This window comes from Oncorhynchus mykiss, chromosome 2 (genome assembly GCF_013265735.2).
Source record: "Oncorhynchus mykiss isolate Arlee chromosome 2, USDA_OmykA_1.1, whole genome shotgun sequence".
Taxonomy (NCBI): Eukaryota; Metazoa; Chordata; class Actinopteri; order Salmoniformes; family Salmonidae; genus Oncorhynchus; species Oncorhynchus mykiss.
The window spans coordinates 34,085,295-34,107,562 of NC_048566.1; the positions used below are offsets into that span (position 1 = coordinate 34,085,295).

Here is a 22,268-nt window from a genome sequence, read left to right on the forward strand (position 1 = left end):
AACAGTTCTATTTTTGTTTCATCAGATCAGAGGACATTTCTCCAAAAAGTACAATCTTTGTCCCCATGTGCAGTTGCAAACCGTAGTCTGTCTTTTTTATGGCGGTTTTATGGCGGTTTTGGAGCAGTGGCTTCTTCATTGCTGAGCGGCATTTCAGGTTATGTCGATATAGGACTCGTTTTACTGTGGATATAGATACTTTTGTACCTGTTTCCTCCAGAATCTTCACAAGGTCCTGCACTTTTCGCTTCAAAGTACCTTCATTTCAAGGAGACAGAGTGTGTCTCCTTCCTGAGTGGTATGATGGCTGCGTGGTCTCATGGTGTTTATACTTGCGTAATATTGTTTGTACATATGAACGTGGTACCTTCAGGCGTTTAGAAATTGCTCCCAAGGATGAACCAGAGGTCTACAATTATTTTGCTGATTTATTTTAATTTTCCCATGATGTCAAGCAAAGAGCTACTGAGTTTGAAGGTAGGCCTTGAAATACATCCACAGGTACACCTCCAATTGACTCAAATTATGTCAATTAGCCTATCAGAAGCTTCTAAAGCCATGACATATTTTTTTCTGGAATTTTCCAAGCTGTTTAAAGGCACAGTCAACTTAGGGTATGTAAACTTCTGACCCAGTGGAATTGTGATACAGTGAATAATAAGTTAAACAATCTGTCTGTAAACAATTGTTGGAAAAATTACTTGTGTCATGCACAAAGTAGATGTCCTAACCGACTTGCCTAACCGAATTGTTAACAAGAAATTTGTGGAGTGGTTGAAAATGAGTTTTGACTCCAACCTGAGTGTATGTAAACTTCTGACTTCAACTGTACATGGTTTGGATATGTTCTTATAGTAACTGTGGGGAAGAAATCGTCTACAGTGCAAAAGTATTCAGACCCCTTGACTTTTTCCTAATTTTGTTACATTACAGCTTTTTTCTAAAATTGATTAAATAAAAAAAATATACACAAAATACCCCATAATGACAAAGCAAAAGCAGGTTTTTAGAATGTTTGCAAATGTATAAAAAATGTAAAATAGAAATACCTTATTTACATTAGTATTCAGATCCTTTGGTATGAGACTAAAAATTGAGCTCATGTAGGTGCATCCTGTTTCCATTGATCATCCTTGAGATGTTTCTACAACTTGATTGGAGTCCACCTGTGTTCAATTCAATTAATTGGACATGATTTGGAAAGGCACACACCTGTCTATATAAGGTCTCACAGTTGACAGTGCATGTCAGAGCAAAAACCTAGCCATGAGGTCAAAGGAATTGTCCGTAGAGCACCCGAGATAGGATAGTGTCGAGGCACAGATCTGGGGAAGGGTACCAAAAAAATGCTGCAGCATTGAAGGTCCCCAAGAACACCCTGGCCTCCATCATTCTTAAATGGAAGAAGTTTGGAACCACCAAGACTCTTCCTAGAGCTGGCCACCCGGCCAAACTGAGCAATCTGGGGAGAAGGACCTGGGTCAAGGAGGTGACCAAGAACCCGATGGTCACTCTGACAGAGCTCTAGAGTTCCTCTGTGGAGCTGGGAGAACCTTACGGAAGGACAACCATCTCTGCAGCACTCCAACAATCAGGGTTTTATGGTAGAGTGGCCAGATGGAAGCCACTCTTCAGTAATAGGCACATAATAGTCCGCTTGGAGTTTGCCAAAAGGCACCTAAAGATTCTCAGACCATGAGAAACAAGATTCTCTGGCCTGAATGCCAAGCTTCAGGACACCTGCCACCATCCCCACAGCATCATGCTGTGGGGATGTTTTTCAGCAGCAGGGACAGGGAGACTAGTCAGGATCGAGGCAAAGATGAATGGAGCAGAGTACAGAGAGATCCTTGACGAAAACCTGCTCCAGAGCGCTCAGGGCCTCAGACTGGGGAGAAGGTTCACCTTCCAACAGGACAATGATCCTAAGAACACAGCCAAGACAACGCAGGAGTGGCTTCGGGACACGTCTCTGAACGTCATTAAGTTGCCCAGCCAGAGCCCAGACTTGAACCTGATCGAACATCTCTGAAGTGACCTGAAAATAGCTGTGCAGCAACGCTCGCCATCCAATCTGACAGAACTTGAGAGGATCTGCAGAGAAGAATGGGAGAAACTCCCCAAATACAGGTGTGCCAAGCTTGTAGTGTCACACCCAAGAAGACTCGAGGCTGTAATCGCTGTCAAAGGTGGTTCAACAAAGTACTGAGTAAAGGGTCTGAATACTTATGTAAATGTGATATTTCCGTTTTTTTGTCATTATGGTCTATAGTGTGTAGATTGATGAGGGAATTTTTTTTTTTAAATCAATTTTAGAATAAGGCTGTAACATAACAAAATGTGGAAAAGTCGAGGGATCTGAATACTTTCCGAATGCACTGTATGCACTTATTTATGAAGCCCGTGACTCTTGTGGTAAACTCCTCAACGTAAGTATACAGCTATTGTTTTGCATGTTTTGCAATTGTTTTCAGGATTCACCTTAAGTCAATGGTGACACAAGTAGAGTGAACTGTGAAAGAGCTCTTGCAGATGTCTATGTGCACCCTTACATTATTTGCACCTGGTAGAGCTCAGGTCCTGGGCTTTACTCACTGATCCTGCAGGTGATTGTTCTGCGCATGGTAATACACTGTAATACTCTTGACTGTTCATAGCTCAACCATCTGACTCCCTGCAAAAGGACTCATTGGACTGGGGCCATTTGTGCTATAGAATGAATCTATCGATTAACACTCTTTAGAAACAATGAATGAAAAGTGATGATTTGTGTTGAAGGATTTGTACACAAAACAATCCAGTCAAATTGTGAATCCTTAGTAGGAAATATATTGCTCAACAGAATTTAATGTCATCTGCGATTTCAATCCCTTTTTTTGGACATTTATACAGATTTTAACCTGTAGCTAAATAAAAACATGCATTATGTCTTGTCAAAGAGGAATTCCTTCGAATCGGTTGCCAGATTGGTTACCTAACCCCGTTGCAGGAATGTCAACAGTAGAGTATACATACATACCCACATCTGCTCAATCTGAAACAAACAAGGCAACCTGTTTCCCTGCATTCATTTTCAAATTGAAACATGGGAAGTCTTGACCGACACATTTCAGACCCGCAGTGGAAGATATATGATGTCAAAGACACCAGCTGGGAAACATGGGATATCAGCGTTTACCGAGTGAAAGGTCATGCCCTCTCGCATCACAATGCGCCAGTTGTCAACAATAGCAGACTGGAACATCTACATTGCACATATGCTGCGGAGTGAATGCATGATTGTGCAGGAAACGTTCTCTTTCTCAGCATTTACTCTCAGAACAATGGCAATCGGTTCATCGTCACAGAATGAATTCCTAAAACGGGAACACTTAGAACTAGGACAGAACGACCAGAGCAGGTCAACAAAATGTCAAAATCCTCAAATACAGAACATGACACATCTGTGCTCTGCTCTGCCAGGCTACAAAATGACAAAACAAATCACTATGTTGTATGCTGGGTCTCTCTGTCACACATTAGGAGGCATGTTCAGTTGACAGTGGAAAAAAATCAATCAATGGTTTTGATAACTATTAAACACAGAGAGAGAGAGAGAGAGAGAGAGAGAGAGAGAGAGAGAGAGAGAGGGTACAGTAAAATATCTTTAACATTATAGCATCCCTCTGTTTACATCTTCTATGGAGTCTACAACAGCATTGAGGCAGCTACAGAAACAGGAGAACAAGTAAGAGAGTGAATGAATGCACAAAGGACCACTAACTCACAAAAGAGGAAGAGAGAAGAAGGAAGTTTCAGAGCTAAACAGCATCTGAATTAGGAACACACCAATCACCTATGAGGAGTGTGATTCCATCAATTATAAGCACTTGATTGAGATTGAATTCAAAGCTGGAGTTGAATTGCTAATATCAGAGCATAATTATACTGATAAATCATGGCTGATCTTAGTGAATTATGGATAAAAATTTTCAGAAAACCTGCAAATTGTGTATGTCAGCTAACAGCTAACGCCACTGTTAAAGGGACTGTTAAAGTTGTTAAAATCTACAAATATGAACTTTGGTCAAAATCATCGGTCTCAATGAAATATATGTATGAGATGTGAGGGACGTCTTAACCCTCTGTATGAAATGAGAAGTCATAGCTATACCGTATGAAAAGTCTACTTTGTGGAATCATGTGTGTAGTAAGAGAGAGGAGAGAGACAGGGTCTGAAGAGAAACAAGTAGAAAGAGAGGGAGAGAGAGAGAGAGAGAGAGAGAGAGTGAAAGAGAACTAGAGCGAGAGATAGAGAAATAGAAATAGAAAGCGGGAGCACACAAGCATTCGAATAGGTCCTAATGTCTCCCCATTTAATTCCCATCTCTCCCTCTCCCTCTCTTACTCTCTCTCCTCCTTTCTCTCTCTCTCACACACACACACAGACTAACACATCCCCACACTGCATCTGCCGGAGCTTGTGGCTGTAGTTAAATTGAAATATTTCCCGGCGTGTGTCAGAAGCATGCAGAATGGTAATTATGACAGATCTGATTAGGCGGGCCGAGTCGGGCGGCTCCGGGCTGCAGGTGCGACCTTGTGCATTCCTGCGTGTGTAAATAAAATTAATTACAAGCGTGGGGGCGCGCGGCGCGTGACATCAGTGCGCACGGGGGGGACTCCCACAGGGGGCACCCTAATGGAATATTTTCCCCGAGTCTAATAATACAGTTGGTATTGACTTGAGGTAATTAGGGGGATCATTAAAGCACTTTTCCCGGCGTATTTGCCTGCCTGATCAGATTAGCCAGAATGGGCCTCAGAACAAGCCCTGTGTGGTCTGTCAGAGGAGATAGTGGGAAAGGGCTGGAGCTGGAGCGAGGCTCTCCCCACACTGTTAGCCCGGCCTGGGAAGGAGAAGCAACGGGGGCGTGGAGGGTGAGAGCTAGCTCAGACTTGGGACAGCGGGGGGAAAATGTCAGGGAGTGGAAAGTGGGGATGGAGGTAGGTACAGTAGGTGTGGTGGAGGGGAGCAAAAGGGCAGAATGGAGGAGAGAAAGAGGGTGTGAGTGTGTGAATGAAAGAGAGAGAGAAACAGACAGTAGAGTAGTACAGTAGAGAGGTATGTGCATGCTCTCTGGGGGGTTAGAGGTGGCTGATGAAATGAGAGGCAGTGGGATAGATGCTGGTGGGAATTCTTCTGTCCATTAAACAATAAGGGAAATGCTAATTTTAGAGGGAGGAGGAGGAACTGCCTTTTGCGAGATAATTCATACACTAAATTAATTATTCAGACATCTGGGCCTCCGGTTCCAAAAATTGTCTCTTTAATATTATAGAGGATCTGCCACCGTTTCCCCGACAACCTAATAACCAAGCAACCGGATAAATACATTAATTAATTAATAAACAGTCATGGCCTTTCTTTCCCTTTTGGTGATGCTCTCTCATTTCTAATCTGCCTCAGCTTCGCAGGGAGACAATCCGGAGTCTGTAAACAAACAATGGAGATATTATGTTGGCCGTTGCACCACAGAAACAGAAGTGAAACTTTGGGAGGTGACTTATAACTTCACTCTGGATCAGCCCCATAACCGCACCCCATTCATTTTATCCATGAAGGCAAAACACTCAAGTTATAAAACCCTCACATTTTTTATCTCTAGGTTCATGGCTCATGGTGTAGGTGGTCATGCCCAGTTTCTCCCTAGGCTCTTCCTGCTTCAGAAGATCAGATAATTATTCAATTCTGTCAAAGCAGTGAGTCTATGTTCCAAATGTCATCTCCTGTAACATCTGCCTCTTAGACTCAGCAGAAAGAGGTATCCAGGAGGGGTCTATGCACTGAGTATTAAGGAGGTGGTTGGGCCATATGAGTGGGATGGATGTACAGCGTTCAAGCTGTCCCAGTCAAAAACAACAACACAGATTCCACTAACCCAGGATATGAATCATTTCAGAAATTATGGGCAGGGGGGGCAGGTCCATTAATTCCACCACCCTCCTCCTCCCCTCTGTCTCTCTCCCTCTCTCCACCTTTCCACTCCAGACCAGCGAGGCACTCAGTGTCCCTCCCCCACCCCCCTGGAGAGCTGCGTGCCAGGCGGGCGCAGGGTGACAGATGGCACACACCAGGCCCCCCCCCCCCCCCCCCCCCCCGGTGGCGCAGTGGCGGACCAGATCAGTGCCATTCTGTCTCATTAAAGCCTGGCTAATTAGCGTAGCCTCTTCCAGGGGAGAGAGAGAGAACGAGGGACAGAGAGAGAGAGAGATAGGCACTTGGTGGTGGCTTTACTTTTTTGTATTCCACTGGTCACTCTGTGTGTGTGTTGGGGGGTATGAGTGCTAGCCCTGTGGCGCAGGGGCTCCCGGATCGCTTGTTGTGTGACAGCAGGGACTCTGATACAGACAATCACAGCTCCCTGTCAGGATGTGTGTCAGGCAGTTTAGACACCAAAGCCATGTTAGGGGCTCCCCACGGCTAGCCTCCCACCGCTAGCCACCCATCGCTAGCTTCCGCTCCTTTAGCAACCAACAACATACAGCTAGCTAAACACCCTCTCTGTTAGCCTAGCCAATATGGATAGCCTCCATTTCACTAGCTAAAACAGATAGCTAGCTAGCTACCACCTCTACCGGGGCAGCTTTGTTAGCACTGACAATGGCTCTCATCAAAATCTAGCCTCCATCTTTTCGAACGCTATCACTAAAGGGGCGTCTCCTAATGCTAGCTGCGGATTCTGGCGGCATTGTCTCCTGTGGCTGGCTTCAAACCAATAGGCTATATCATCAACAAAGGCTACCTCAATACTATAGTTACCCTCTAACAACCTGCTCAAACTAGTATACAGTACATCTCCCACAGCTGAATGTTGGCTCTACTTTGAATTTGAGAAGAACGAAATTTGACAAAAAATGAAATATGAAGGGTTATTGGGTTCTATCTTAATGTAATGTATAGCTGTACAAATAAATCAAAATGGGCTGTAGTATCAATATATACTGTAGGCTGCATGACTAAATTTGATGTCAACCAGCAGCAGAATGGAGATTTTCAATTGTACTTACTCACTGCACCCAAAATGTAGAGGTTAAAAAGGTGATTGAAATGCTACTGTGAATATGAGAGAGAGACCTACCAGTTAAAGGCTGGCAGAAAGAGAGGTCTGCTGTGGTTACAAGCCCTGAGAGGGGACGGGATGGCTGTGTTCCAAACCCCATCCCCCATGCAACACACCCATGCACACAACAAACACACACACACACACTGGAGTGTAAGCCAATCTCTAAACTCCTGCTTAGAGCTCTCCCACTCAGGGGACCACCACTGCTCCCACCCTCTCCCACTCCACAGCCCCCTGCTCCCCTTCTCAGATCTCCTCCCCTCTTCTCCGCACTCCTCCTTTCCCCTCCTCTCCTCGCTCTATCTACCTTTCACAGGGGCAGGGCTAGACGAGGCAAACGCACACACAGACACACACAATAGCTGTCTGAGCCAAGCTCTCCTGTCCTTCAACCCCCCAACATTCGCCAGCTCTTCCAGGGTGGTGGGCTGCATACATGCGAGCGTGCGACCACTGAGAATTCCTGCACTGTGCCGGGATGGCAGTGGGGGTACGGCACACCAATCAGACACGCATGTGCCAGCCTCCATATTGACACTGAGCCTCCCCCGCCCCCAAACCCCCGTTCCTCCTTCCAGTCTGGACCCCAATGGATGGACCCGTCCCCCAACACCATCCACCACCCCCAGCTCCTCACTCCCTCGCCCTCCAACCCCAGCACCAGCAGCCCCCACTAAAGTGCAGAGCCTGGGCCTGGGTCTCTGGTTCTGAGTCTGGGCCTGGTGCGAAGTGGAGCCGCCACTGCCCCTGGTGGTGGTGTGGGCCAGGAGGGGCACCAGCTGCCCGGGGAGCGCCCATTACGAGATGGAGCCAGAGATAAGTGCTCTCCCAGGCCCCCTTTCACAGGCATAATTAGCACACTTCTTATCTGCTGCTCAATTCACATTCACACCCTCCGCCTCCATCGCCATGAATGGAGGAGCAGGGAGACAGGGAGGAGAGAGAGAAGAGAGTGAGCGCGAGAGAGAGAGGGAAGAGAGTGAGCGCGAGAGAGAGCGAGAGCGAGAGAGAGAGAGGGGGGAGAGAGAGAGGGGGGAGAGAGAGAGAGGGAAGAGAGTGAGCGCGAGAGAGAGCGAGAGAGAGCGAGAGAGAGAGAGAGAGAGAGAGAGAGAGAGAGAGAGAGAGAGAGAGAGAGAGAGGGGAGGTAGGAAACACAGTGGAAACCTGTTCACTCACAAACGATAATCTGAGAAGAGATATTTTTTCTCCCCCTCTTCTCTCTTCTCTTCCAAAAATACTTTGAACTCCTGAACAAAAACAATGGTTTGTGCATCAAACTGCAATTTGGTAAAACAAAGATATCTGCCCCTATAATCATGCCAATCAGCGAAAAAAAACACACAGATATTTCCAGATAATTTGGCCCCTGTTTAATCTATTTTCTTCTTCTTCATCAAGTAACAATTGTGGAAACATTTTCAACTGTGCTCCACCAATATATCAAACCTTTAATGCTCCGCATTTCTTTAATTAGTTTTAATAAGAGTTAAACTGATGGTAATTTTGCTCACACAAACCAGTATTCAACGAGTGGGTTGTTCCCTGGGCGAGATAACAGGCTCCGCTTTAGCTGAGAGTCATTCAGAGCACAGCTAATATAAACAGGTTTGTTTTGTGTTGAAACACTGTCTGCTGTTCGCTAAACCCACAATAAAGGAGACATGTCATTATGGCGATAAATCACCAGTCGGAGAAGAGAGGAGAGTTGCACAATGTGGCGCTTCAGTTTTTGAACCCCCTAACTGGTGAATGTCTCCAGATCTGGTTTTATATCGTGTTTTATTCTTTTGTTTTCTAATGTTTCATCAACCACACTGGAAAGGAGACAAAATGTCTCCACGACAAGTTTAGGCACGAAATTAAAATATTAGCTCTGTAAATATTGATGTGTGCATTATATTTGAAGCTGGAACATCCACAAAACTGTAACTAATAGTTTAATAACATATGTTCCCAATATTATAGCCAGAGACATTCTTTTGTTCAACATTTTCTTTCAATCTTTAGTGCCAATTTCTCCCAAAATGAGACCAGTTTCTTTGTTGACCCTCTTCAACTGCGTGGCAAAGCGGAAAATAATACTTATTGCATGTGGTGTTGTTCTGCAGGTCTGTGTGTCTGTATCAAACTGTGCTCTTAGTGGTCTGTGGCCTAGAACTGTATGTTGTGTGTACAAAAATGGCATCCAGAGTCTAAGTCAACGTATGGGTCTGTACCTGACTCTTGGAGGCGGCCACCTTGGCAAACAGAGTCTAAGTCAACGTATGGGTCTGTACCTGACTCTTGGAGGCGGCCACCTTGGCAAACAGAGTCTAAGTCAACGTATGGGTCTGTACCTGACTCTTGGAGGCAGCCACCTTGGCAAACAGAGTCTAAGTCAACGTATGGGTCTGTACCTGACTCTTGGAGGCGGCCACCTTGGCAAACAGAGTCTAAGTCAACGTATGGGTCTGTACCTGACTCTTGGAGGCGGCCACCTTGGCAAACAGAGTCTAAGTCAACGTATGGGTCTGTACCTGACTCTTGGAGGCGGCCACCTTGGCAAACAGAGTCTAAGTCAACGTATGGGTCTGTACCTGACTCTTGGAGGCGGCCACCTTGGCAAACAGAGTCTAAGTCAACGTATGGGTCTGTACCTGACTCTTGGAGGCGGCCACCTTGGCAAACAGAGTCTAAGTCAACGTATGGGTCTGTACCTGACTCTTGGAGGCGGCCACCTTGGCAAACAGAGTCTAAGTCAACGTATGGGTCTGTACCTGACTCTTGGAGGCGGCCACCTTGGCAAACAGAGTCTAAGTCAACGTATGGGTCTGTACCTGACTCTTGGAGGCGGCCACCTTGGCAAACAGAGTCTAAGTCAACGTATGGGTCTGTACCTGACACTTGGAGGCGGCCACCTTGGCAAACAGAGTCTAAGTCAACGTATGGGTCTGTACCTGACTCTTGGAGGCGGCCACCTTGGCAAACAGAGTCTAAGTCAACGTATGGGTCTGTACCTGACACTTGGAGGCGGCCACCTTGGCAAACAGAGTCTAAGTCAACGTATGGGTCTGTACCTGACTCTTGGAGGCGGCCACCTTGGCAAACAGAGCCTGGGAAACCTTGGCCCTTTTCATCTCCTGCTGGATCTCGTCATAGATGGAGGAGTTGATGTTGAGGATGCAGCTCTCCGTCTTGCCGTTCCACTCGCTGGGGAGCGGAGAGGCCTTCACCTGGGCAGGATAAGGAGTGTCAGCAAAAGGGTTGGAAAACAAGGTGATGCTGCCGTGTTTTCTGGATTCGGGGATCTGTCCAGAAAGGTAAACGGAGGAAAGAGAACATGGTTTAAAACATGGGAGACAATTTCACTTGAAATGGTTTCATACAACTCATCATTTGTCTAATTAACTTCCCTTAACAAATATAATATGACATATTGGTAACGCCTGATTATAACTTTTATTAAGAATTAACAAACAATTGATGAACTATTAATAAATACATTTTTATTATTTGAATTACTCATAAATAAGTCTTTCTACTAAACTTCTAAATTCTAAAACTGTTATGAGCAAATCATGCTACAATATACATAAAATGCCACAACATACATTATTACGATAACCATGAATCGCAATGTTATTGATACAGTACAGTAACGGTGAAAGTGTTACAAAGAGATGGTTCATTGTTGTGTTTTCTTACAGGAGAGATGCCCACAGGGATTCTGGGGTTCCAGTCCTCAGGTCTGACGTTGTTACAGTCTTCTCTCCTGGGCTGCTGGGGCAACAGAGACATGTTTGTTTAGTCCCACCCTTAGAAAGGGGATTTAACAAGACATGAACACACATTAGCACAGACAAACACGCACGCACGCGCATGCACACACACACAACAAAACATTGTTAGGCTGTATCAACACAAAGGTGGTATAGTTCATGTGCAATGACAACTTTAGTACACTGCAGTCTCATTGATGAAGATAAACTGATCAGAAATCAGATTGCAGAGAGATACATGGAATTGAATCAACATCATTCCGGAGGAAACTCTTTTATACATTAAAAATGTATTTGCGATTTTTACAGATTGTTTAGGGCAAGTTTGTAACTGACAAGATTAATGTAAAAAAAAATATATATATATATATACATTTTTTTTTACGTGTAGGCAATAATTAAATTACTCAAGTATTAATCTTGTCAGTTACAAACTTGCCCTAAACAATCTGTAAAAATCGCAAATACATTTTTAATGTATATGTCTAGACATCTAACAGGGGAACCATTTTGGTGGTTATGAAAAGATAATGGACCCCAAATTTGTGGTAAACTGGAATGTTTTAAGATTCCTGGGCATCTTTTTAACCATTTATGACTCAGTAGGCGAGGGGTGTCAGTGTGTGTACTGACTACCAACAATTTCCTCAGTAGCTCTAATTGTTAAGCTTGGGACATGCAGAGACTGGTGAGGGCACTGGAGCCACCCATGGGCACACATGAGAAACATACCTCCACATCTTTTTTTAGGAGGCCTATAAAAGCCTCCCTGTCTGCTCAATTGCTACCCTGACTGATTTATGTGGCTAAATCTCCCAACGCATTACTTTATACTTTATAGGAGCTGTCAGTGGGAGTCTGGCATATGTCCAGGCCAAATCATACTATGATACAGTAGGACTCAGTCATAGGTGAAGGGAAGAATAGAAAAATGCATATTAGGGCTAATGATCATATGGTACTATGACGTTTCATGTTCTGCAAGAAGTAAATAACTGTATAGTAAATGGTGGGAATTTAGATGTGACCTATCGAGAATAAGCCAGTTATAATGAAGCGAAAAGCTCTGTGTGTCCTGTACTGCCCCGTAAAATTATGCATTTAGTATACAAGCCCAAGTCTACAACTACAAAAACTGAAATCCCAGCCCTGGAATTTGACTAACACAATTATTCAATCCAGAAAGGTGTGTGCACCTCCTGAACCACACGTTTGAAATGGACGATACTGAAGTAAACAGAATTAGGGCCTGAACAGAGGTATGTCTGATAGCAGAAACATGGTTGAGTCTAGTCAATGTGTCATTGTACGAGGGACAGCTCTCTCTCGCTCACTCTCTCGCTTTCTCTCTCTATCACTCTGACTCCCTCTCTGTGTCTGTCTCTCTCTCTTCCTCTCTCTATTGGATTTCTCTCCCTTTTTCCATGTCCAGCTTTCACAGCCAACTGACTGTTGAGGAAGACCTGTGAACTGTAAAGTGGCCTTTTCCTAGTTTAAAACCACTGGTTCAGAGTCTGATTCTTCCCTTTCCTTCCAGTTTTGTAAGGACGGCCACTGCGATCTGGCCATGTAGTCAAAGGGGCCTCCCTGTTTGGCCAATGGGTGGCACAGGGACATTCTCTCTCTCCCAAATAAAAGGCAGTCTTCAGTCCGAGGCTGAACAGAGGGGGCCTTTGTCTGGCCCTCTCCGCCCCAGACACACTCGACCGCACTCAAAATGTGCTTAAGTGGAAAAGTTGCCACATACCTGTCCAATAAAGGACTTTGATTGTGGGAGAGACAGTGGAGAGCTGGTGGTCAGGCAGTTGAATGAGGGACTGACTGACAGACTGGGGGAGATTTGCTCCTCCACAGAACTTGTCGTCATTGAGTTGCTTCCTATTTTAAGAGTGGGGTGGGTAGTGGCACTTGCTGTACAACTTAAGGTCAAAATAAATGTGTTTGTGTGAGTATGTGTGTGTGTGTGTGTATGTGTGTGTGTGTGTGTGCACGCTGCTCTGTCTGTGTGCATGCTTGCCTGTTCGTTCCATACCTGCACTGGCCGGGTGGGCGGGGTGCTGATGAGTGGCGCAGGCCCCATGGCCGAGGCAGCCGTCAGGCTCCTTTCCCTCTCGTCCTGGTAGATACGGTCTCGCTCGGCCTCGGGCAGCTGCAGGAAGTTCTGCATGGCCCGCAGGTTGACCAGCAGAGACTGGCTGGCCGTCTTAGGATCCTCCTCTTTACGCAGGATCTCAGACAGCAGGCCCTGGGAGGAAGAGTGGGAGAGGGAGGGAGAGAGAGAGAGAGAGAGAGCGAGGGAGAGATGCCCTATTTGTAAGTCCTGAGAAGACTCATACATTGACTTCATGTCCGTTGTGAACATTCTATTTCTACTAGTAAACTCTCCCAGACCCAGAGGATGATGTAACTACTACAGCACATCGACTCAGTGAGCATCAGCGTAGCAATCAGTGTATCCGCTGTTCCTTTTCAATAGCTATGAATCCTGTAATTACGGGAATCACTGTATTATCAGGACTGTGTGATCGAGGCTTTTCATCCGCCGTTGGACACACACTGAGTGATCCATTTTCAGCTTCTCTTCTTCAATAGGTGTGTGATTTGGAAATAAACAAAATGATTTTGTAATAAACATCTTGAGGTCAGTTCTGTTGATAGTTAGACCAACTACCGGAGATGGAACTTGTGGCTCCGCTGTTTAACTAATGGTACGGTGGTTTAAGAAACATACTGTGCTTGTGACTTAATGAAACACTGACGGACATTGGAATAGATTCACTTTATGACGGAGCCAAGTATGTATAACTAGATACAGGTATCAACTCTGAACGGAGAGACAAGCTTTCATACTGACATTGAGTGCATGTCACAGGTATTCTGAAGATTGTGCGAGAATATGTGTGTGTGTCTTATGTGTTTGCGTATACGCGTGTCTGTGTGTGTGCAATTGTGTTTGTGTATGCTTGCATGTATATTACACCCGGCCATCTCCCCACTCAATCGGCCGCTTCTACAAGAAAGGGACGGCGAGCCCCGGTGCGTCCAACCCGCCCCGCCCCGCGTAGACACCACACCACACCACACGCAGCCTTATTAACACCCTCGGCAGAAACAGAAACAGGAAGAGAAAAACACTAACACACAATAAATAATACAAGAGGAGGCTCTCAAAAGGCACATTACTATTTCTTCATACCGGAGAGTTAAGGCTGAAAGGAGAATGGCTTGTCAATTTGCACAAAAACACCACTGTCTGCTTGCTATCCACTTAACTGTATTTGTGGAGAGAGTGTCGGTATGCACTGATTCCAATAGATTCTTATCAAGAGGTTTCGCACACAACTTCAAAGTGGCGGAGGAGTAATGAGGTTTGCTGCCACCTCCCCCCAAAATATGCGGAACATCTTAAGACATTATCTCTGTCAGGGCCCTGCTGCGCTGCCTTCCTGTAGCTGCCTTCCTTAGCAGAGGGAGCGCAAGCCGTGACCGCGCCTGGTGCTCTGACGTTGCGGCTTGCCAGGTGTACTATAGCTTTTAAATTGTTGTTGTTGTGGTGCTAGGTTGTTGTAAGCGGTTATAAGATTAACTGTTTGCCGACAAGAATGCAGAGTTTGACTTTGCGGCACTACAACTCAAAACAATTCTGTCTTTGTGACAGATGTGTCAGAGCTGTTTGTCGGAGTGCTTTAATTTCCAGTCCTATTAGCACATCTTGAGATGTTGCGATCTTTCCCCAAATCTCCTATTGGCATCAATGGGTGATTTATGCAAAAGTCTGAGTTAAATTCTGACCCTCCTCACCTGGGTCCTGTTGAAAGCCACGCGGGCGAACACGGCTTGGGAGATGCCGGCCCTCTTCAGCTCGTCCCTCACCCACTGGTATATCTCCATGGACACCTCGGTGTTGCTGGCTACCTGGGGCTCCAGTGGCTTGGTCAGGGAGTTTCGGTTGACCGGTGGGTGGTTGAGGTACTGCTGCGACAGCGACTGCTGTGCCAGGAGCCGGTTGACGGCATACTGCTGGTTGAGAATCTGGGCCATGACTAGCTGCTGGTTCACCAGCTGGGGGCTAATGGGGGTGGACACCAGGCCAGGGTGATGCAGGCCAGGGGGGAGCTGAGCCGGGCGGCCGGGCGTCTGGCCCCCACTGTGGGACGGAGGGGGCAGGGGGAGAACCGGGGAGGAGGGGGGCTGCTCGGCCGTGCTGCCCGGGATGGGCTGCTGGGAGAAGGTCAGATGGTTGTGGTTGGGGCCCGGAGGGGAGTGGTCGGACAGGCCGTCAATGTCTGCTAGAGGAGGGGAAAGAGAGGAGAGAGAGGGTCAATTTAAACACTTTGAATACTGGCTGAAGAGTACAGCAGAAAATGCCCAGACAGAATGTACCAATGCACACTGCCCAACCCACTCAGATGAGTAAAACAGACTTTGAAATTGAAAACAGTGCATCAGGCCAAATCTCTGAGCAACAAAACTTTACAGCCTCTGAACAAACCTGTGTCCCTGTGAAAAGACATAGCTGTCCAGACACTTGCCTGTCTTAAAAGCCTCACCCTAAATTCAGGCCCCAGACAAAGGGCCTCAGTGGGCGACCTGCAGACAGCCCCCAGAGCCTTGGCAGCTCCCGGAATTAGTTTATAAAGTTAGTTTATATGGCCCAATCATGTGAGCAATAAAAACAAGTGTGTGTGTGTATGTATGTTTGTGTGTGTGTGTATGTCTGCGCATTCTGTGAGACAGATAATCCCTGAATCGCTCTTTATGTCCCTAATTCTAAAACAAGATACGGAAGCTAGGCAATATGATATTTTTGGGGACGGCCTAAATATAACCCCAGGGAGGGGAGAAAGAGAGAGAGAAGAGAGAGAGAGAGGAAGAGGATCTCTACCTTGTAAGGAGCATCCTAGACATGACCTCTTCCTCGGGCCTAAGGAAAAATGAATGTACTATTTATGGTGTCTCTCATTTTGGGAATATTTAAGTCCATAATGGCAGCTTGTGAGTATTTTGAGCTCTGTCTAAATTACACGTCTGTGGATGAAAATAATAATTTACAAAATCTAAGAGGATATCAAAGTGACTATGAGTGAATGTGAGGTTTCGTCAGACTGGATCTGCTTGAATCTGAGGTTTTCTATCTAAAGAATTCATATAGATTTAAACATTTACATGCACTGAACTCAGAATAGTGTCTCTTAAATAATCCATACCATTTACACCTAGATGTGTGCAACTGCCAACATGGGGCCAAAAAATCATATTGAATCATATAAATCATATTTCTGAGAAGCACAAATTGGTGTTAGGAAGAGAAAATCTTCCACAAACTCCATATTTCAGCGAGAGATAAAAGATTGAGTGCCTGGAAGGGTTCCAAAAATCCACACAATAATCCCAAGTATAGCAGCATGTTTTGTTAACTGTCAGGAAACACAACAACCAGCCAAAACTGTTCTTTTCAGTATTTGTCAAAACAAATTATTAAGGAAAAAAGGGGGGTAATAATTACATCTCTCCCATAATCCTCGGCATTCCCTGGCTGTGATGTTTCGCTCTTGTCTCTACTCTGTGCTCACACACATTGCTGGGGGGCATGCTCACAAACACACACACACACACACACACACACAAACAGCATTTCCATGAAAATAAAAAATAAAAAAGGGGTGTCAGAAAAGCACGGCAGGCCCTGGAGAAAAGGCAGCCACAGATGCGGGAGTCCTTGTGTGGAATCCAGCCACAAAAGAGTCCCGGATTAAACACACAATGGGAATGGGATGTGGGTTGAGAGAGGGATGGAGAGAGGGGGAGAGAGAGAAAGAGAGCGAGAGAGAGAGAGGGGGAGAGAGAGAGAGAGAGAGGGGGAGAGAGAGAGATTGAGAGAGAGAGCGAGAAAGAGAGAGAAAGAGAGAGAGAGAGAGAGAGAGAGAGAGAGAGAGAGAGAGAGAGAGAGAGAGAGAGAGAGAGAGAGAGAGAGAGAGAGAGAGGGAGGGAGAGAGAGAGAGAGAGAGAAAGAGAGAGAGAGAGAGAGAGAGAGAGAGAGAGAGAGAGAGAGAGGGAGGGAGAGAGAGAGAGAGAGAGAGGGAGGGAGAGAGAGAGAGAGAGAGAGAGAGTAAGGGGGGTCCAAACCCCATGGAACTCTTTCTCCTGCTGGATAGGGGGAATGCCCTGAACTGCTATCACACTTCAACAGAGTAGAGACCACTTTGCTGGGTCCCATAGAGGCAGCTCTGACAGCAGAGACTGTGGACCAGGACTCTTCAATGTGTTTAACCAGACGCATTTTCAATTACAGACAGTGTCTCAATGTAAGGCAAGATAACTACACTGCCCATGTGGTAGACTAAGTGTATGTTTATGAAACTACAGTGGCACTGAAGCACAAAGGAAAGACTAACATGCTCCCTTTCAACAGTGCCCTCTATGCCATTGCTGCCACTCAATGGGCACGCATAGTAGGCATCCTTTCATGAATATTAAGGTTGAGAGTGTCGCCGCGGGCGACAAACAGCCACCTGAGGGGTGCCAGCTTTCGCAGGGACTGGGTAGGGACACAGTGCAGTGTGTGCGCCCACAGACGGTGTGTGTGTGTGTGGCCACGTGACGTACCTAGTGTGTTGCCACGCGGGCTATCGTGGAGGACACACGTCCCCAGGTAGCCCTCCAGCTGCGAGGGTTGGCGCATGCCTGCACAGACGTGTGGGCAAGACCGCAAACACACACACACACACACAGAGAGAGAGAGAGGACAAGACACACAGTGTACAGGTGAAGAGAGAGAAAGAGAGGTTTAATGCCCCATACAATCTACATGATAAATGACCAGGGGAAGAAAGGGTTAATGTGGACATAAGGGATGCCACAGCGTTGATACCCACTATGCTTCACCTCATATCCCATGTACACATAAATATGACATTCTAAATACACACAGGACTTGTCTAAATGTGTAGTTTCAACATCGCTGTTACTTGAGATCCTACATTCTTTATGTACTCTTCCATAAACCATAAAGACTGTTAGGTAAAATGTGTGTGTGTACACAAGAGGATGGGGTAAAGGGGCCAGTGGTGTTATGTGTCCATGTTGTGGTGTTATGTGTCCAGACAAATGGAGTACGATATGATCAGAACAGTGTGCACTTGCAAAACCATGAAAACATTCTGGTCTTATATCTTGACCAGTGAAGATTCCTCAGAGGAGGACCACCCTACTAAGTGAATTTCATAAAAATGTCAATAGTGAAACATTTAAAAAGTTATCCTTTTTAGATTAAACTCTACTTAATATAGTCACATCACCAAATAACTGATTAAAATACACTGTTTCGTAATGAAGGTTTACAGTAGCCTCAACAGCACTCTCTGGGGAAGCACCATGGTGTGGCCAGAGGACAGCTAGATTCCGTCCTCCTCTGGGTACATTGACTTAAATACAGAACTTAGGAGGCTCATGGTTCTCATCCCCTTCCATAGACTTACACAGTAATTATTACGAGTTCCGGAGGATGTACCTATCAGAGCTCTTGCAGCATTAACTGACATGTTGTCCACCTAATCAAAAGATCAGAGATGGAATCTAGTACTAAGCTACAGCTCGCTAGCTGTGTAGTGCATAAAATGTGGTGAGTAGTTTACTGAAAACGAGAGAAAGAAAATATTTGAACAAATTTGAAGAAATGTATTTCTTCTAACTGAATTTGTCCAATAGAAACTCTCAATTGGAACTGTTTGAACTAATGATTACACCCTAGATCAACTAGATGCAAGCATGAGTGTGCAAGAAGGTATTGAATGTGTCACTGTCTTTCATCTTGATTACTTCCATTCGTCTCTCGACCAGTTCCCCCCAAGTTATAAACGTTTATTCGTAGGCTAGGTTGTAGCAAACTCATGATGGGTACAGGGAAAATGAAAGTATCACGTTGATGTTACATTGAGCTGGGTTAATGGAATATGAATGACAGTCATACAATATGCTGTAATAGAAATAATGCCATGCTCATAAAAAATCAATCGTCCTCCTTAATCTTAAACAGCACCGACCGCCACTAATCTTGAATGTAATCAACATGAGCACTAGCTTGTATAGGAAGCTGGATTTCTACACAGTAGGTTGAAACAAATACTCTAAATGACTGTATATTAAACTCTATTAATATGACTGGTATAGTATTTCATGACCAAAACACATAAAATAGACAGTATCTGAATTATGTGACCTAATTTCCAAACAGGGACAAGGAGGACTAACCGAGTTATCTAAAATACAAAGCCAGCCTTGTTCTACTTTGACAAGGAAAAACAGATTGATTTCAAACCAGATGATGGCCAGGAAAATCATCCTTACTGCATGCATTTGTAGGTAACTGAAACAGTATTCATAAACAAAGGTCGCGGACCTCAATTTAGTCTGTGGTTTTGACAGCCATTACCGAATACTAAACTACATCTGATAAGCAATAATAGATTACTCTGAATGGATTCAGGAAAAACGGTGAAAACATTGTGCACCTGAGCAGTGTACAGGGAAATATCTGAGAAGAGCCATCATTAGATGATGTGATTAAAATGTGTTTAATGTACCGGGAAGGGGGGGACCATGGGGCAGACATATTGGAAATGGTGATTGGGGGGTCTGATAAGACAGTGTTAGTGTGACATTTTGCTTACCCATCATATCTTTTGTCTTCTTGAAATGTTTATACCAGCGCCCAAATTCCTGACACTTCGCCGCCGACACATTTGCATAGTAAGTGCTGTTCACAATGGAGGAGATCATACTCTGAAAGAGAGAGATTGGTAAAGAGAGAGAAAACCTTCAGGATCCGCAATGTGCGGCACGAGGACATATATTAACGCTGGTGTGACATGCACTGATACTGTGTTTTCTTGTCAAAATGAATAAAACATTTCGGTGCACAAACAACAATAATCTAGCAAAGACCATTTTTTTTATCAGTCATGCACAAATCTTGGTCTTGTCTTTCCAAATGTAAAACAAATCAAAATGAAATATAAGAGGTGTGTCCCTTTATAGCAAATGCCACGGAGTTTGAGAGAACCTTTCTGGGAGGAAGGCAAATAGTGAGCTTCACTGAATTGGCAGCCTTGTTGATATCAGGGTGAAGTACTACAGTAAAGAGCAGTTTGCTTTCAAAAAGTAAAATAACAAACAGCCTATTAAAAGTTAGCATCTGGAAATCAGGCAATGTAAACAGATGAATATTTTCTTTTTTCTCTGGCTCTCCACAATATGTTAAAAAACATCTTCAAGAGACATAAGGCTTTTATATCTGTGCCCTCTCGCCTTCTCCACAATTGACTCTACTCTTCCTTATTTATTTCTCGAACGCATTCCTCGCAAACAAGGCGCAGTCTTCTTTTCATTAAATGTTTTAACACCTTCCTGGCCTGCGGGTGAATAGCAGGAGAAATTGTTTTGATTGTTATAAATATTCAAAAGATGAAACCATCTGGTTTCAAATTACAGGTATGCCATCTTTATCATATCTTTAATATGAGCACTTGGGGACGGGAGGGAAACCTTCTGGCACAACAGCACTTCAGTGAACAACGCACGACGCTGGCAGCAGAGCCGCAGCCTCATCTCCCACTCCTCCTCACCGGAGATGGAAGACGAGGGAGGATTGAGTCTGCTGCTGTGGATCACTATGGACCTGATGCTGAACTCCTGACCTCAACACCTCTACACAACTGGCATACATTACAATCCCGGTGAATTGCGGAATGATCATTGAGGATGAGTTATTGAGGATCTGACAATTGGTATCTTCAGTAGTGTTAACAGAAAAATGGCACATACAGTACAGTATATCAGCCGAACCAAGTCCATATGAATGCACTATTTTGGTGAGTACAGTGTAGTCCGTATTGTGGCATAATGGGAGCTATTCCTTGGGCGTAGCATGCTATATTTACAGTATCTGGGCGAGGCAGAGCCAGCTATAGCAGGGCCCACCCAAGACACACTTCCTGTGTTCATCTTCGACACAGATGTTCTAATAAACAGTCCTGATTAATCAGGCATCTCCCTCCATACTTCACACCTCTCACTGGGGCACAAACACACACACGCACGCACGCACGCACGCACGCACACACACACACACACACACACACACACACACACACACACACACACACAGGCACAGACAAGGTACACACACTTGCCAAGCCGTGCAAATAACCACCGCCACCTCGTGCCCACGAAGCCTCTGCCAGCCAGCAGCCATCAACAGGTAGTGGTGGGTACTGTGTGGCACCAGGATGCTGCCGCCTGCCTGCCCTGGGCCCTTTAAGTGATAGCCATCTACAGCACAGGAGCTTATCAGTGTCCCCAGGAAGTTGCACAGGGCCGTTATCTGCCCCAACTATCTACTCCACTTTCCGTCATGGGAGAGAGACGCGTGAAAAAGACACGTTGGTAAAACCTGCCATGGCCTGCAAGCATATTGCACACACACACACACACACACACACACACACACACACACACACACACACACACACACACACACACACACACACACATAAACTAACTAAGACACCGTACACTCACCCTTTTCTTGTTCCCTAGCTCTGATTGTGGCTAATATCTTGCTTCTCCTCCCCCCCCCCCCCAAACATCTAAAACTAATTACAGTCAATTCCACACCAATTGGGTTAAGCGTCCCCACCCCTCCCCACACACACGCACACATGTTCACACGCCTGCACACACACACACACGCACACATACACACCAATAGACCCTACTGCTACCTCAGCTGCTGGCAGCCTCAGAGCAGAGCCCAGACTCACAAAGATGGCATTTGATGGTTATTTGCTGCTATGCAACAGGACAGCTGCTCTGCTGGGGGGGGGGGGGGGCTCTTTTGTTGCCGTAGTTTCAGAGGAGCCTGGGGGTTAAGTTCGCTCCCAGTCACTGAGCCGGCACTCTCAGAGAGGGTGGTGATGAGGAGAAGGGGGTGGACGGGAGTCAAACTTTTTAGTGAGACCCCATCTACTTTTCCTCTACTGGGGGCATTACACTCAAACTCCATCTGAGCGCAGTCAAATGATATTCCACTGGGAACAATAACAATAGTCACAGTGGTGAATAAAGTCTCTTTTCTCTCAGGCCCCCCTCCCCTCTCTTGGAGTCGGAGTCTCTTCAGGGCATTTGTAGGCCAAACACACAAAGCATGACTCCCCACCACAAAAGAATGAACTAAATGTTTGACAAGACCCAGAACAAAGGCGCCGTTTTTTCAAGATCCCACCCCCCCCCCCCCCCCCCCCCCCCTTTCTTTCTCTCTTTGAGCTCTGTTCTGAGGTAGGGTTCATTCTCTCCCCCAAATTCTCTGTTTATTAACCTTTCTCTCCCCAGGATTACCCTCCTGAAT

General features: G+C 45.5%; 1 protein-coding gene across 11 annotated transcripts in view; it reads right to left on the reverse strand.

The window, feature by feature from the left end:
• The window catches only part of LOC110487942 (DNA-binding protein SATB1), a 59,680-nt gene that overhangs the window by 10,740 nt on the left and 26,672 nt on the right, over positions 1-22,268 (reverse strand). For 4 of the 11 annotated variants that reach the window (XM_036946565.1, XM_036946558.1, XM_036946523.1 and 1 more), the window contains exons 6-12: positions 19,534-19,645; positions 17,471-17,548; positions 15,750-15,788; positions 14,666-15,153; positions 12,882-13,109; positions 10,791-10,862; positions 10,163-10,393 (exon numbers count right to left, since the gene is read on the reverse strand). In XM_036946565.1, the coding sequence (XP_036802460.1) occupies positions 10,163-10,393; positions 10,791-10,862; positions 12,882-13,109; positions 14,666-15,153; positions 15,750-15,788; positions 17,471-17,548; positions 19,534-19,645 (1,248 nt within the window). Of the gene's footprint in view, positions 1-10,162; positions 10,394-10,790; positions 10,866-12,881; positions 13,110-14,665; positions 15,154-15,749; positions 15,789-17,470; positions 17,549-19,533; positions 19,646-22,268 lie in introns of all 11 variants that reach the window. The other 7 variants (XM_036946580.1, XM_036946575.1, XM_036946543.1 and 4 more) reach the window with 6 other exon arrangements.